Raw genomic sequence first — 14,251 nt, forward strand, 5'->3', positions numbered from 1 at the left:
AGCTTTTCTTTCTTTCTTTCTGAGACTGTCTTAAGCCATGATTGTTTTTGCAGGAAAGCAGAAGTGACTGTGTTTTCTCTCTCACCAGCTATTTGACTAGAAATGCCAAATTCGGTTTTGCATTTGGGCTCTTCTTTGCTTTGGTATGACAGAAATCTTTCTATGGGTCCAGAGGTTAATTTATGCCTGTTCTGTAGGGTCTATACACATCTAGATGGCTAAAAGTCTTTTAACTGATGAGGGTGAGACAGAGCATGGGCTTTTGCATGGAGGCAGGAGTTGTGGCCCAGCAGTGTTGAACTCAGCTGGCTGTAGAAGCAGCCCCCAAAATAGCGTGAATCTGACTGTCTGGGCAAGCTGCAGCACACTGCAGATAGACTGTTCCACTACATGACCTAACCAAGTGACTAACATGACTGCCTTATAAACATATCCTGAATCTGTTTCTTCCTCTTAAAAGGAAATAACTACTTTAAGAGTCATCTATGTTTATATAGGGGAGGTCAAAAGTCCACATCCAACTCAAAACCAGGCCTGCTGCAGTAGAGATGGGGTAAGTAGGTTGTGGAGGTGTCGCTGCAGTATGCTTGGCACGAGGACACAGATTAGAGGAGGCTACAGGCACACAGGTTTAATTACACAGAGGGACTCATCAGCTGCTATCAAACCTTGTTCTAATGCGAATTACTTTACAGGTCTTTCCATCTTTGTGCCCATTATGTTTGGTATTTCTGTGCTGAGCAAACAAGCGCAGAAAACAATCCACTAGTAGGTTTGCTAAGTCACTACCAGGTGTGTGTGTATGCTTAAAGCTGCTTTAAATAAATAGTTAATCCAGGCCCTTTTTTCCTCCCTACCCTCCTAGCTCAGTTCTGTGCCTCTGTCCTTTGTGTGTGCAGCCCTACAGACCTTCTTCAGACAAAGCTTCCAACTGCAGGGATAGCTGTGATTATGGTTTACCTGGCTAGAAGATGGGTGATATGGCTCTACTGCAGATACTAGCATTGGATATTGTCTCCTGGTCTGCCAGGATACCAGAGGAAACAGTGGGATCTGTGCTGTGACTGGATACTGGGGAAGGACAATCCAGAGGGGAAAGCAAAGTGACCATGCCATGGAAGCAATAAATCCAACTCACCTACTGACACAGTAGAAGGCAACCAGTTTGAAGACATCCTCAAATACCAGGACAGATCCTTCCAGGTACAGGACTGGTGAAAACCAGAAAAGATTAATATGAAGAAGCATGAAGAACTGGCTTCAAATGCAACGAGGCTAAATGCAACGAGATTCTTCAGGGAGACACTAAAGAAGAAATAGCTTGGCTTTCTGAATAGTTAGCTCAAGATATCAGAGTGCTGTGACATTAATAGAAACAATGGGAAGGAAAAAAACCCCTCAGGTCACAGCCAAAGGGTTCATTACAAGCCCATCTCTCTCTAAGGATGTGCATCTCTGTAGTACATATGGGCCTGACCTTGTGACTCTCCATGCTGGAATCTAGTTTGGTCTGGATGGATAAAATGCTCTGAAGAAAAAAAAAAGAAATTATTGTTTCATTACTGTGTGTGTGGGCTCTGACCTGGGTCATGCAGACACTGTGAGCACAGCCTGTTTGTATCTCTCCTGTCTTCTCCCTCCCATTGTGTTATTCAGTGACTGCACTCTCCTTTAAGTGGCAAAATACAATCTATACCATACTGCAGAGTTGTTCACAATGACCTCCTTTATAACAGCATGCTATGGCACTGTGTAGCCCAAAACTCACATGTTGTTATAGAGCTTTTGGCTGTTGAGCTAGAAAAAATTACACTGGACGGTGGAGAAAGTTTCAAATTGACTGACAACCCAAGGCAGAGAGAAAGACTTGGTTTGGCGGGAGAGATCTGTTCATCTTTGCTTCAGCTTTACAGTCTCACAAACTGTCTATGTCTGTTTGTACACAACACACAATCACAAACAGATACTGGTTGAGGAAATCTGTAGTGGGTCCTCAGAAATGCCTGCTTACTGGTTGTAAAGAACTGGAGGTCCAGAGCCACACCGTTCACACAACAGGAGCATGCCGGGAGTCCCTGGGAAGCAGCACCAGCTCCCACCCCCATGGTAGTGCTCACAGATGCTATGCATCTTCCTCCACGCTGTTCTCTAGGCCACAGTTCAGAGCTGTGGACGTGAAGCTCAGCTACTGTGACTCAGCTTCTTCAGTCAGCCATGATTCACAGCCCTGGGAAATGTCTCCAGATCCTTGCCATGCCTGCCTGGTTGTTAGTCCCCTACAAAGCAGGACCTATAGCACCTGCAGGAGGGAGGCATCCACCTGGCTCTCCTCTCCCTTGCCTCTATGCACTGGCTCTTGTTCTCCAGCCAGCCGATAATCGCACTGGAAAGAAATGCTCAAGATTGTCTCTTGTTCAGCTTCATAGCTCATTCCCCAAACAAGGCATTTCCTCCTTTTACTTCTCCCTTTGGCCCAGCCCAGGCCCAGCAGGCTGCTATTTTGAGATGAATACAACAATGTAGGTATTTTTTAAAGAGACAAGGGCCATGTAATTCTCAAAACTCATTCCTAACATCAGTTTATGTGACATCAGCACAAACAGATTAACCTCAGTGTATGCACCAATACCATACTGCTATATGGAGTTTAAAACATACTTCAAGCAAAACAATCCCTCTCCCTTACTTTTCTTTCACAACTGGAAAAATCATGTTTGGCAAGTTTTTTCTTTTTCCATAATAAGAATCATGTTTCAGTCACGGATTTTTCATTAAACATCTACCATGAAAAATTCCTGTAGTCTGAAACGCATCTGCTTCGCAGTTCTGACACAGGAAACAAAAATAAAGACAAAACCCAGTTCTGTTCTAGAGAATGAATTAAAACCCAAGAGTCTGAACTCATTCAAATCTCCAACAATTAAATAAAGTCCTTTGTAGAGATGCCGGTTTTAAGAGCATTTTTTTTCTGTTAAAAACCACATGTTCACTTTGGCATTCTGAGTTGCAGGTGTCTGTAAGAGAGCAGGCTGCACCTGTACATGTTCACATACATGAGCGAATCACTTGGATTTGAACTATTTATTGTTTCTGTGCCAGAAAGCTCTGCCATTTGGGAGCTCCTCTGAGCCCCTCCATGTCAGGAGTATCCACATACAAGTGCCTTGTCATCATATAGCTACTTTTCCTCATATATAGTTAAATAGCATAAAACACCACAAATCACAAGGAATTATATAGCTAAAGCAGACTAGGTACAAAAAGCTGCTGGAGCCTAAGGACAGAAGTTTTCAGCAGGTGGTATACGTAAATTGGACTGTCCCTGCTCTGAGAGGTCATAGGAGGTAACAAAACCAAGCATATTTCTCAGCAGGCTGGAATTCATCATACAGAGACCTGAAGCTCTCATGGGATATTTTTGGGTGGCCTGCAAATAAGCAAGAATAGATGGAAGAATAGTAAGAAGAGTGCTTTAGATAGGTCATTACTCAAGGTACTAATACCATCAGGACCAGTACTCAGCCCAAAATTTATTCTGAACAGCGACAGTGTCAAGCAGCCTGCACAGGTCTGCTGTGGCTACTTGGACACGCTCCCAGCACAGCACCCATGAGGAAAGCCTCACAATCTCCTGCAAGGAACGTCTTCCTTGGGAGAAACCATAATACTTTCTTAATCTGTTTTTATCTGAACACCTGGTGACACTACTGATAAGTAGTGCTTTGCTGTTGGATGGCAGATGATGGGTTTGGTACAGGAACGTCTCTTGTGGGAATGGTTGTCATTCACTTGTGGAGACCATTAAGTGGGTCCTGCTGCATGTTTCTTGTTCATGGAAAGACACAGAAAATAGCAAGTTTGTACAGCTAAAAGGGCTCTGTTGACTGTTGAGGACAATGTATGTCTCCTCTCAGTGCCATTACAGCCCTCAAGGCACCCTGCTCTGAGAAGACAGTCAGGAAGAGGTGCTCTTCTCTGGCTGTGGATGTGTTGTGGGTATCTGGGGGGACATTTCACCAACATGAGCACTGCTGCTTAGGGAGGGATCATGACGCTGCCATTTACAGGAACTCATGACTTTTGCAGAATCTGGAAGCAGACATCTGCCAGGTTGCTGTAATCCTGCTGAAAACTGCAGAGACAAAACTCAGCTTTTTGGGCTCATAAAACCAGACCCAGGGCACCTGAAGAGCAAGGAAATCTTACATCTCACCATAACACTGGCAGAATGTCATCAATATGATCAAAAGCAAGAGCAAAAATAGGCTGGGTTCTGTGAGCAAAACACATTGCCACAGCATATAAATTTACCTGAAATTTAGAAGCCCATAGAAAAATATCACCTTCAGGAAATAAAAGGGGAAATGTGTAGATCAGTAGGCAATTTTGAGAGGTCTGAAACAAGGAGATAAGAAATAATTGATTTTTTATTTTTTTAATGGGTGATAGAAGCATTAGCAACACGAGTTAGTGGTTCGTTGTTGAGCATGCTCTGTTTTGTGTCCTTTGTGCAACTCGGTAAGTGAACAGGACATGGCCAGGTTATGAACTGCTATAAATATTTATGATCATCTCATTTTTCCCTTTAAAATAGCAGCATGCTCTGAAGAGTGTCATCTTTATGCACTGATTGGAATCTGTATTCGTGTTTACTTTACTCTTTAGATCTCCCCATCATTTCTTCATCCAGATGCAGATGGCTTTGAGTCACACTGTCTCTGAGCATTCTGCCTTCCTTTCCTCATTGATTTTTTCTCTGCAGAATTGTATTTGCTAGTCCTATTGTTCTGGTCACTTGGACAAACCAACCCAATTTCCATCTTACTGCTTACATAGGCTCATGGGACCCAAGTACTTCAGCTTCTTCTCTAATGGCAATATTAGTGTTATTCACTGTTTCTGGTATCTATGTAATCCTTCAGAAACATCTGAATTCAAAGATATGAATTCCTTATTCTGCAGCCGTTATGTTGATAGAGGACTACTGAGAATACAACCATCCTCAGAAGTCCTGATTGGGTGTTCTTCTGATGCTCTCATTTTTCCAGATTCTGGTGAATGCGAGATTTATCATCATGGGTGTGATTCCACTTTTTTATTTCTATTTTCAGATTATAAATCCATAGTGTCCTAACAAGAGATGTTTCCCTCTTTTAATGTAAGTCTCTGGTTTGATATCATAGTTGCCATGACCTTGCTTACACTGACCTTTGCAGAAAGCAGCACTGGACAGTTTTCCTGCTGTTGTGCCCCCCTCAGCAAGTAAAGCTCACTGTGAGGACAGGAACGCTCCAAGGCAGAGGTTACCAACTTTCCTACTCCCAGAAACTGCCATTCCTGGCTGTTGCAGGTTAGCAGTTTCCTGCCCCTGGGGAATGAGTCCTGGCTATAGGTACTGCAGTGGGTATGGGTACAGAGTCTGCAGTGTCTACTGTAGCCCCAGTGCTGAGGCTGTTTTGTCTGTCACGATATGCTGTGCTTGTCCTACATGCTGTGCTTTACAGCAGCGCACAAGAGTGTGATGTAATTCCTTCAGGTTATTGTTTCAGTGCTCCAGGCACATGTAAATCTCCTTCTGGCCCTTTTTCATGCACTTGGCTCACGATGGTATTAAGAGAAAGAACTTCAGCTGGATGTTGCTAAAGAGGGAAATTTAGACTACATAGATAGAAGTCCTTAGTGTGTTTGTGGTACATTTCTGCAACAGCTCCGTTTGTTTGAAAGTTTCTACTATCTGTCCCTCACATTGTTTCTTGTCCTATGTCTTGATGACCTTCTGGACAGTACTGTGTGGCCTTTGAGTGCTGTCTTCTTGTAAAACATTGTCAGTGTTTATCTGTTTTCTCTTCTCAAGGCCTTTTTATTTATTCTGTGATCTGATGCCTCTGCTTCTTCCACCTGATGTCTAAGCTGTAGTTTATTTTTTGGTCGCATAATTCCAGACTGTCTTGGTCAACCTATGTCTGTTTTGTCTTTCTTCTCTTTCCTAGTGATTCTTTCATTTAATTGTCAGTTGTTTCTGGTTTTTTCCCCTCATCAAGGAAGGGCTAATAGTTCCCTGGTTTGAACTTCTGCCAGAGTCTCCCGTTGTGGATCCAACTCATGCTTTCTCACAGGATTTCAGCTTTATGGCTTCCTACAGAGTTTAATCTTTCTGGTCATGATGAAAAAAATCACTGATCATAGCTGTTCCTGGGAACTAATGAAAGTGATAAAGTGTTAATGAGCTTGGTTCTAGAGTGTAAGAGAAATCTATTTTTAAACTGAGTTTTTCACAAAACATAATAATGTTGTACAGAATTAAATTATGCCATTAAAGAAGACGCAAACCACAGGCTTTTGCAGTCTTCTCAGGCTGGGGCTGAATAGAGGGGACACTCAGTAGACATGACTGTTTCCCTCTGTGCATATTCTGGTGCTAAGAAAAGGAATTGTCCTCATATCTAACAGCACAGGGGTCTGGGCTGCTCCACCGTGTTTTGGCTCATCCACATTCACCCAAGCAGACGGGCAGCACCTTAGTGCCCACTAAGATTTTATGCCTTTAATTCAGCATAAAATCCAGGTGCTGCCTGGCCTCATTGTCTCTGCTGCAGGATGTTTGAGCAGAAGTGTGTCACAAGCATTTCGCTGCTCTGTTTCTTCCTCATTGTGATCAGTGTTTCAGCAGGGGTTGGGAGGGTGTCTCTCACAGGTACTTCAAGCACAGCTAACCCAACTAAAAGAAAACTGTCACAGCTCCTCAAGTGCTTTCCTTAAAGTGTCCCTGTGAACAGCGATTTCAGGGATTAAGAGCCGAGCACAGTGTGGAGAATGGCTGTTCCATTTCAAAGCACTTGACTTCCTAGTTAGATCCTCACCCTATATCTCCTTTCCAGGTATGGAATAAACACCTGAAAATCTGTGGAAATTCCACTGTTTCTTCAGCCAGAGACTGGGGAGATCTGGGATTTCTTCCAAGGACCGAGTTTTAGATATAGCCACACAGGGCCTGTTTTTGCAGAGATATGGGGGAAAACATGGCCTTTCTGAAATGTTGAGTCTGAGAGGGCTCCCAAGGACACAAGGGGAGTAGGATAACATATTCAATCAATGTGGTTGGTGCAGTAAGCAGCTGAGCCAACACTGGGATCATTGCTGGAGAAGTCACATTTTTGCAGGTCATTCAGCACCCACTCAGACATTACAATGTCAGTACAAGATTTATGCTGCCCAGCTACCCATTCAAACTGTCTCGGCTGAGGGCTGTGGCTGACAAGACAAACTGGATATATATATATATTTGTAAGTTGCTTTCAGAAGGCAGATTTCTTCAGTAGAACTTTGTGAAGCAAAAGAAGCATTCAGATATACAGAGGGTCTCCCCTGTGCCTCATGTAACAGGAAGCAATGCTATGATTTGGAATTCTGGGGCTTTAGTTTTTAGCAGCAATCTCCAGGCCATATGGACAACCTTGAGAATCAATACTAATGTGAAAAATGTGTGCTATCATACAGATGTATTTTATTAAAAAACAGGGGGTTTTTCCATTTACTTTGGAGAAAACTCTATTTCTCTGGCTCTGAGATGCGGCATGAAATACCATAGAGTTGAGGTTAATCATATAGAAAAAAGGAAGTTTTCTGAGCATTTTAAGGGAAGCCACTCAGTATCCAGAAACATATTCTGCATGAGAAGCTTCCAGGAGAAAGGACTTTTCCAAACAGGACACTTTCCAAAGATGAATGATGAAAGGGAATAACCCACTCTGAAATGGCAGAGGTCAATAGGGTGGACAAAAAATGGAAAAAAATTACATTTCTGCTTTCTAGAGCTGCAATCCCACCTAATTGCCAACTTGATGAAAAAAGCTCTTCTGATTCCCACTTCTGAGTGGATAGATTGCACTGTCACTGACTTTGAGAGTCCTACTCAAAGGTCAAAGTATGAGGTCCTTAATGCCCTCATTTGAACAGTGTCTTATTTACCTCATTTACAAGTCTAAACTCTTGTTTATTAAGCTCTATGAGATCTTCAGATAGCAAACACTGTCCAAGGACAAAAATTATAATTCGTTCCAGTTTAGCCACTGAGACATGGACACTTGTATTATGGGTATTGATTTAGAGTAGCTGTTTTAAAACCAGTAAGCTTTTTGGGTTGTGTTCAAGGTACTAAGCAGTGTAGGGTAAGACAATATTATCCTGGAACAGCACGCATAGTCTCTAGCTCTGATTACACACAGATTTTACATTACGCCTCTTGGGAGTGAAAAATAAGCCAAAAAAAAAAAAAATCTAAAGTGAGGATTAACAAAGCTAACAAGACCCTGAGGGCTTCTTTCCAACAGGCTTTCTCTACAATCTATCAATTTAAAGCTCAGAGTAAAAATGAAAGTGTTTGTATGGAGAGAGGGGAGGTAACTCTTCAGGATGAGAGCTTAAATTAAAAAAAAAAAAAAGCCACCAGCTATAAGCAACCAGAATGTTTCCAAAACAACCTTGAAACTGCATGGAAACCTGGCACTGTTACATCTTGAAAAAGCAGCTGCACAAGTGCCTTGTGTTTTAAATGTTTTGATTTTAAAAGCGTTTTACGCTTTAAAATAAGCAGTGTGTCAAAGCAACATGGAACTTGGCTCAAATGAGAAGGACTTGATGAGACTTTCTGCTTTCCTTGTGCAGGTCTGCATTTAAAAGAGAAATTATGAACTTGCACAGTAGGTTATAAAATATGTCCTCATACCATGTTTTACAATATCCCCCAGGACCTCAGTCACTGTTCTTGCCAAATCAAAATTCTGGGCTCCTAGCTCAGAGGAGTCTCATGAATGGGAACTCCGTGACTCTAACCCAATTTTCAGGGTTAATAGTGGTGTGGATAATGGAGAACTCATCCTTGGCAGGCAGACTGACCTTGAGAAAATGTCTAGGGGGACTAGAAATCATTCAGTCTCTATCTCCAATCAAACCACGGATGGTAGACGAGGCGAAGATAATGTCTCTTGTGTCCTTATTACAGCCCACACACAGGTGGCCTTTGACCTGGTCCTGCCTGTGGAGACAGAGGAGATCCAGCAGAAAGGAGAAGCAAAAAGGCACTCTCAAAGCTGAAGACCAGGGTTGGGGCTGAGCTGCTTATTTATCCCATGCCATGGGGCAGTCTTGCTCAGTAGTAGGTTTTTTCTTGCCAAGCTGCGTAGGCAATGGTAGACTTTTCTCTCTAATAGGAAACACGCAGAAACAGGGGAAATTAGCCCATGCTGGGCCCTGGATGATGCAGACAGATTGTTATCTGTGTCTGAGAGAGGCTAATCTGAAGATAACTAGGGTAGCTCTACATTTTATAGGTAGCAACAGGAACCGCATTAAAAGATAACATTCCTCAGTCTGCTGTCCTTAATGGTAAGGTGTCTGCTGCACTGAACAGGAGGAAAATAGGATACTAGGTGCATGCTCAGAGGCCTCCTTATATGCAATTAAACTCCTTAAAATTTGAACCCTAAGGTTAACTAAATATTCAGCTTTTCTATTCTCCCCTGTTAAAAATACACAAAATTTTAGTCATCAATTGGCTAATCCTTGAAAAAAAAATAGTCTTGGACAAGTTCCGCTGCTAAAATGTATGATTTCTTAATTGAGATGTATTCAGCCAGTTTTGGTGAAAGAATGGAAGAGGGATCTTCTGTCCCAAGGGTGTTGATAACTGTTGTTATTTTTTTCTAGTACATTTCTGCTTTTTTCAGGCTAATCAGGCCCAGAACAGTTTCTTACTTTGCCTCAATCACACGCTCCATCACGCAACAATAAAGGGAAACATTCCCCTAAAGTAAATTGGAAAAACTGACTCTCCTCACAATACAGCAGTGGAATTGCCTGTCAGGCTATACACAGAAAGCATACTAAAAAACTGAATAGTTTTGTTGATACCTCAGTGCTGAACAATGTCAAAAGCTTGGCAGGCAAAAGGTCTCCCTGCAGCCCAGTAAATACAGTGCTGGCCAGGAGCTGTGCTTGTTCAGGGCTGGTGATGCACAGCTGGCCAAACCCCTTCAGCTACCTGTGCCTCAGACCTCAGGCAATAAAACCAGTGTCATGACACTGAGTTCCTTGGGAAAAGTCAGCTGAATTCAGCTAGGCAGGGTGGAGAAGGGCAGCTTCTCAGCACACTGCCAATGATGCTCTGCCTCAGTAAGGTTGGCGCCTGTGGGGCTATTTGGCCAGTTTGGCACCGAGTTCCCACCCATCCCAACAGTGCTTTCACACTGTCTGCAGCCTCCTCTCCTGGCACAACAAAGCAGCTCTGGTGGGCTCCTGCCTCCATGGTCAGCCTTCTCTCATCTTCACCCAGAGCACTCTGGAGGCTCATACAGTCATCTAGCACTACAAGATGTGACCCCCATTCTTGGTCACCTACTGCCCTTCTCCACCTTGTTCTCAGACCTCTGTCTCCAGTCTGCCTTCCCAATGTCATCCCTTAGCCATTCCAGCCCCTTATCACTTTCTTCTTTCCAGACTTTATTTCACACAACCCAGCACATGGTAGCACTTCTAAGGAAGCATTGCCTCACCACACCCTTCTGCTTTTACATCCACATTGCTTACTCTTTCCCAGCTATAACCTGCATGAGACAGGGACCAGAGGGGCATGATGCATGGACAGAAGCAACTGACAGATGAGGAATGGCAAGAGCTCTTCTTGTGACAGTAGTGTCAGCACAAAGTTACAATCTGAACCCACATAAAACCTGACTCCTGCCTCTCCTACAGAAAGTGACTACACCCTTTTCCATCTACTTTACTTGTGCTCGTAAGGCTACAGTACCTTAACTACTAGTTACTGGGACTATTGATGTTTTTACCCTATATACATATACATACATACATATATATATTTATATATATATATATGCACACATATATATATATTCAGTAAAGGCATATTCTGCAGTTAACTTGAAGATGCTTAATGACCTTCCTGGCTGGTAGACAAGTCTCCAGAGCAGTTCATGAGGTGGCTGCCAAGGCAGTCTCCTCTTTGTCTGCTTTATTGCTGAATAGCAGCATGGGGTATCAACATCCCCCCCACAACCCTAAAAAAGGACTACCTTGATCTTTTTGCTCTGTAATGTCAGGTTCAACCTCTAATCTATTCAGAGGAAATCAAAGGTATAAATAGTCCTACCCTGCTTTTCATGCCTTAGTTTGCAGAATTAAGAATTATTCTTTCCAGCATTGAAAGCTGCAGAGCTTTCACTGAACGAGGCCAACTGTGCTGGTTAAAGTGACCATTTAAAAAAGAACCGTGGTACCATTACAATGATAACAGAAGTAACCAAATATACTTGCTGATGGACCCTTCTGCCTGCAGTCTGATAAGCCAGAGATTGTCTTGAGAGGTTTGATTTGGGAAGCATGGAACATACACTCACCCCTTGGATTATCACTCTCCAACTGAAAAGTCTCTTTAATATCTGTGCAAAAACAGTGCTATTCATGCCACATGATGAAATTTATTTCAGCCTGCAGCAAGCTTAGCTCTCCAGTCTAGTAAGGGGCATATAATTACATCCATCGGGCATTACTGGGTCTTTTTCCGTATGTTGAGGTACCTGATATGAGGTAACTCCAATCTGCACTGATTAAATAAACTGAGCACATTCTGTCTTTCTCCACATACAAGAGGAGAAGGAAACAAAGAAATGAAGGTTATGGGTTTTGGGGAGATCATAGGAGAGACACTAGCACAGGAAATATTTAAGTTTTATTGATTTTTTCACCATCATCCATCTGTAAATCTCAGCACTATTTCACCAAGAGCCTGGTCCTTAGAGAATGGGAACTGCTTTTGCTGCTCTACTGAGGCACCTCTTCTGAGAACTGCTGTCTGCCCCAAGCTTGCCCACAGCCTGACTCAGACTCACTGGCTGGTTCCCTCTCATGGAATCCCTGAGACTGGCAGGAACCCCAGGAGGTCTCTAGCCCAAACTCCTGCCTAAACCGGGGTCATCCATGAGGTCAAACCAAATCACTCAAGGATTAATCCAGCCTTGAAACACTCCCATGAAAATTTGCGAGTGCTACCCAAATAAATGGTTCATCTTAGAAGTCAAGGGCATGAATACCAGCACATATGTCAGTTTATTCACATTCATGAAGTCAAAGATCCCATCTTTCTGACTTCAGTCAATACTTCAGATTTCTACCTTTTTCATCTTCATTCTAGTTCAGAAGGGATCCAAATTAAATGCAATTAAAATTAATTCTTAAAATGGAAGATGGCCTTCTTATAGGTTGTTTTCCTATGTCTTCTCTTTTCTGGGTATTTCCAAAATTTTAAGGTTCTCTGCATTTGTGATGGTTATTTCTTTTTCTGGAAAATAAAAAATTCTATCTATCTTCATTTTAAGTCCTGATTCCAGCAGGCAGAGTGTTAGCAAAAAGACTTGCAAAACTGAGGAAGCTATTGCAAGAGCTGTCAACACTTCCACAAAAATATTCATATCACAAAGTTCATCTGCACAACTGGCCATTCTCATTAAAGGAGCTAAATTGTCAGTACGCTGTAGTAACTGATCTATCGTCCTGTTTTTTTCCCATGACCTCATTTGTGCAGTTCACATGGGAAAGTACCACCTGACCATGCTGTGACATGTTAGCAATGAGTACTTTGGTCCTGAGTTTGCTAATCCAGCCTCAGCACTATGTATTAAAATAAACGTTAACAAAATGAAACAGGAAAATCTGCCATAATGGACCGTATCTGGCCATATCAGCCAGGTGCCATATCAGCATCTGAAGGTGTTTGAGCATCTGAAGGTGTTTGAGCCAGCATCTACTGGGTTGTTCCTTGTCTATCTTCCTCCTGTTCCCTGCCTCATGCTCACTTGGTGAGTCCCCTCGCATGGCACTTGAACCCACGACCCATGCAGGGACACAGGAAGGAATTTGTATCCTTTGTATCTGAGCTCTGCCCTCATGGCAGGCATGCCCAGATCCCTCACCTCATGATAGCTGGGATGTGAAGACCAGGGCTTTCAGCAGCTTTGTTTAGAGCTAAGCTTGCAAAAATGAACAAAGTCCAGACCCCTCTTACTCTAATGCCCGTCTTGTAAATATGTTGCTGCCTGATTACTGTAGTTTAATTACCATCTGTTACTGCTACATGTCCTTTTTATCCTGCGCAAATTACAGGTCTATAATAAAAAACTGGGGTTTTTTCCCCCTGTCTATACTTGGGAAGGAGGAATGGCAGTGTTGAAGTGACTGAAATAACTTAGTAGTGATTGACAAAGTTGACTTTGCTTGCTTTCACAGCTTTAGACAGCACCTATTTGGGAACATTAAGGCAAGAAAGTATATTGCGAAATCTTAGCCCTTAAGTAATCTGTTCCAACTGATTTCACCCTTCCTAAAATCCAGTATTGAAAGGAGCATCTTTACTCGTCTAAATTGCTGTTTGGTTTCCCCAGCAAGGCTGCCTTCCTGCTGCCTCTATACTTGGTGTAACTCTTCTGTCTGTCCTGATCGATAGAGTCCACTAGGAGGTGAATGTACGAAGTGGTCAGGTCCTCATGAACTTTCATGGCAAACAGGTTAAAGCAGTTAGAGCATTATCCAGGCAGGTAAACTGCTGCCATGTGTTTCACTTGAGTTGCGGTGCTCTCCTAAATCCCTACTGTCTATGTCAAGCATTTCATATCAAACTCCAGTCTGCACTTCCTGAGCTCAGCCTGACTTTAAGAAAGGCCAAATAAGGTGACCTGGGCAGACACTGGATTTCTTTATCAACATCGTTTTTGCTACCAGACTTGCAATTTTGCAGCAGCACTCAGTGATTGCTCTTAAGTGCTTTTGAGTGCAGTAATTGCCTGTACTTTTTCTGTCAAGGTCTGTTGTGGGTCCTTACTATAAGCCCAAACCACATAACCTGAAGTACAGTTATTGTCCATAAACCAGAAATTGAGTATAAGCTACCGTGTCCAATGGCACCATGTCTCATCCTTCAAAGAAGGTATTAATCGTGCTCTGGACATTTTTGTATTACTTGGCGATTGTTTATTTTCGTTTTCCTATTTGATTGTGTAAAGGTTATTTCAAGACCTCCGTTACGCTCCAGCTCATTCAGAGTTTGTCTCTAGAGAAGATGGAAGGATCAGAGCACACAGGGTTTTAATTTAAATGTCATAATTTTCCTCTAAGAAATTAAATAACCACACTACAGACAAGATTTAACTACAAACCCCTCTTTCAGCTGTGCAATCATCCATTT

The 14,251-nt window shown here is 42.6% G+C and overlaps 1 protein-coding gene across 1 annotated transcript in view; it reads right to left on the minus strand.

The window, feature by feature from the left end:
* RIN3 (Ras and Rab interactor 3) overlaps positions 1–14,251 on the minus strand; it is a 64,955-nt gene that overhangs the window by 23,175 nt on the left and 27,529 nt on the right. Inside the window, exon 4 of the mRNA XM_027637907.1 lies at positions 1,139–1,211. Coding sequence (XP_027493708.1) covers positions 1,139–1,211 — 73 coding nt within the window. The remainder of the gene's footprint in view (positions 1–1,138; positions 1,212–14,251) is intronic.

The sequence above is a fragment of the Corapipo altera genome, unplaced genomic scaffold, assembly GCF_003945725.1.
Source record: "Corapipo altera isolate COAL_440 unplaced genomic scaffold, ASM394572v1 23, whole genome shotgun sequence".
Lineage (NCBI taxonomy): Eukaryota > Metazoa > Chordata > Aves > Passeriformes > Pipridae > Corapipo > Corapipo altera.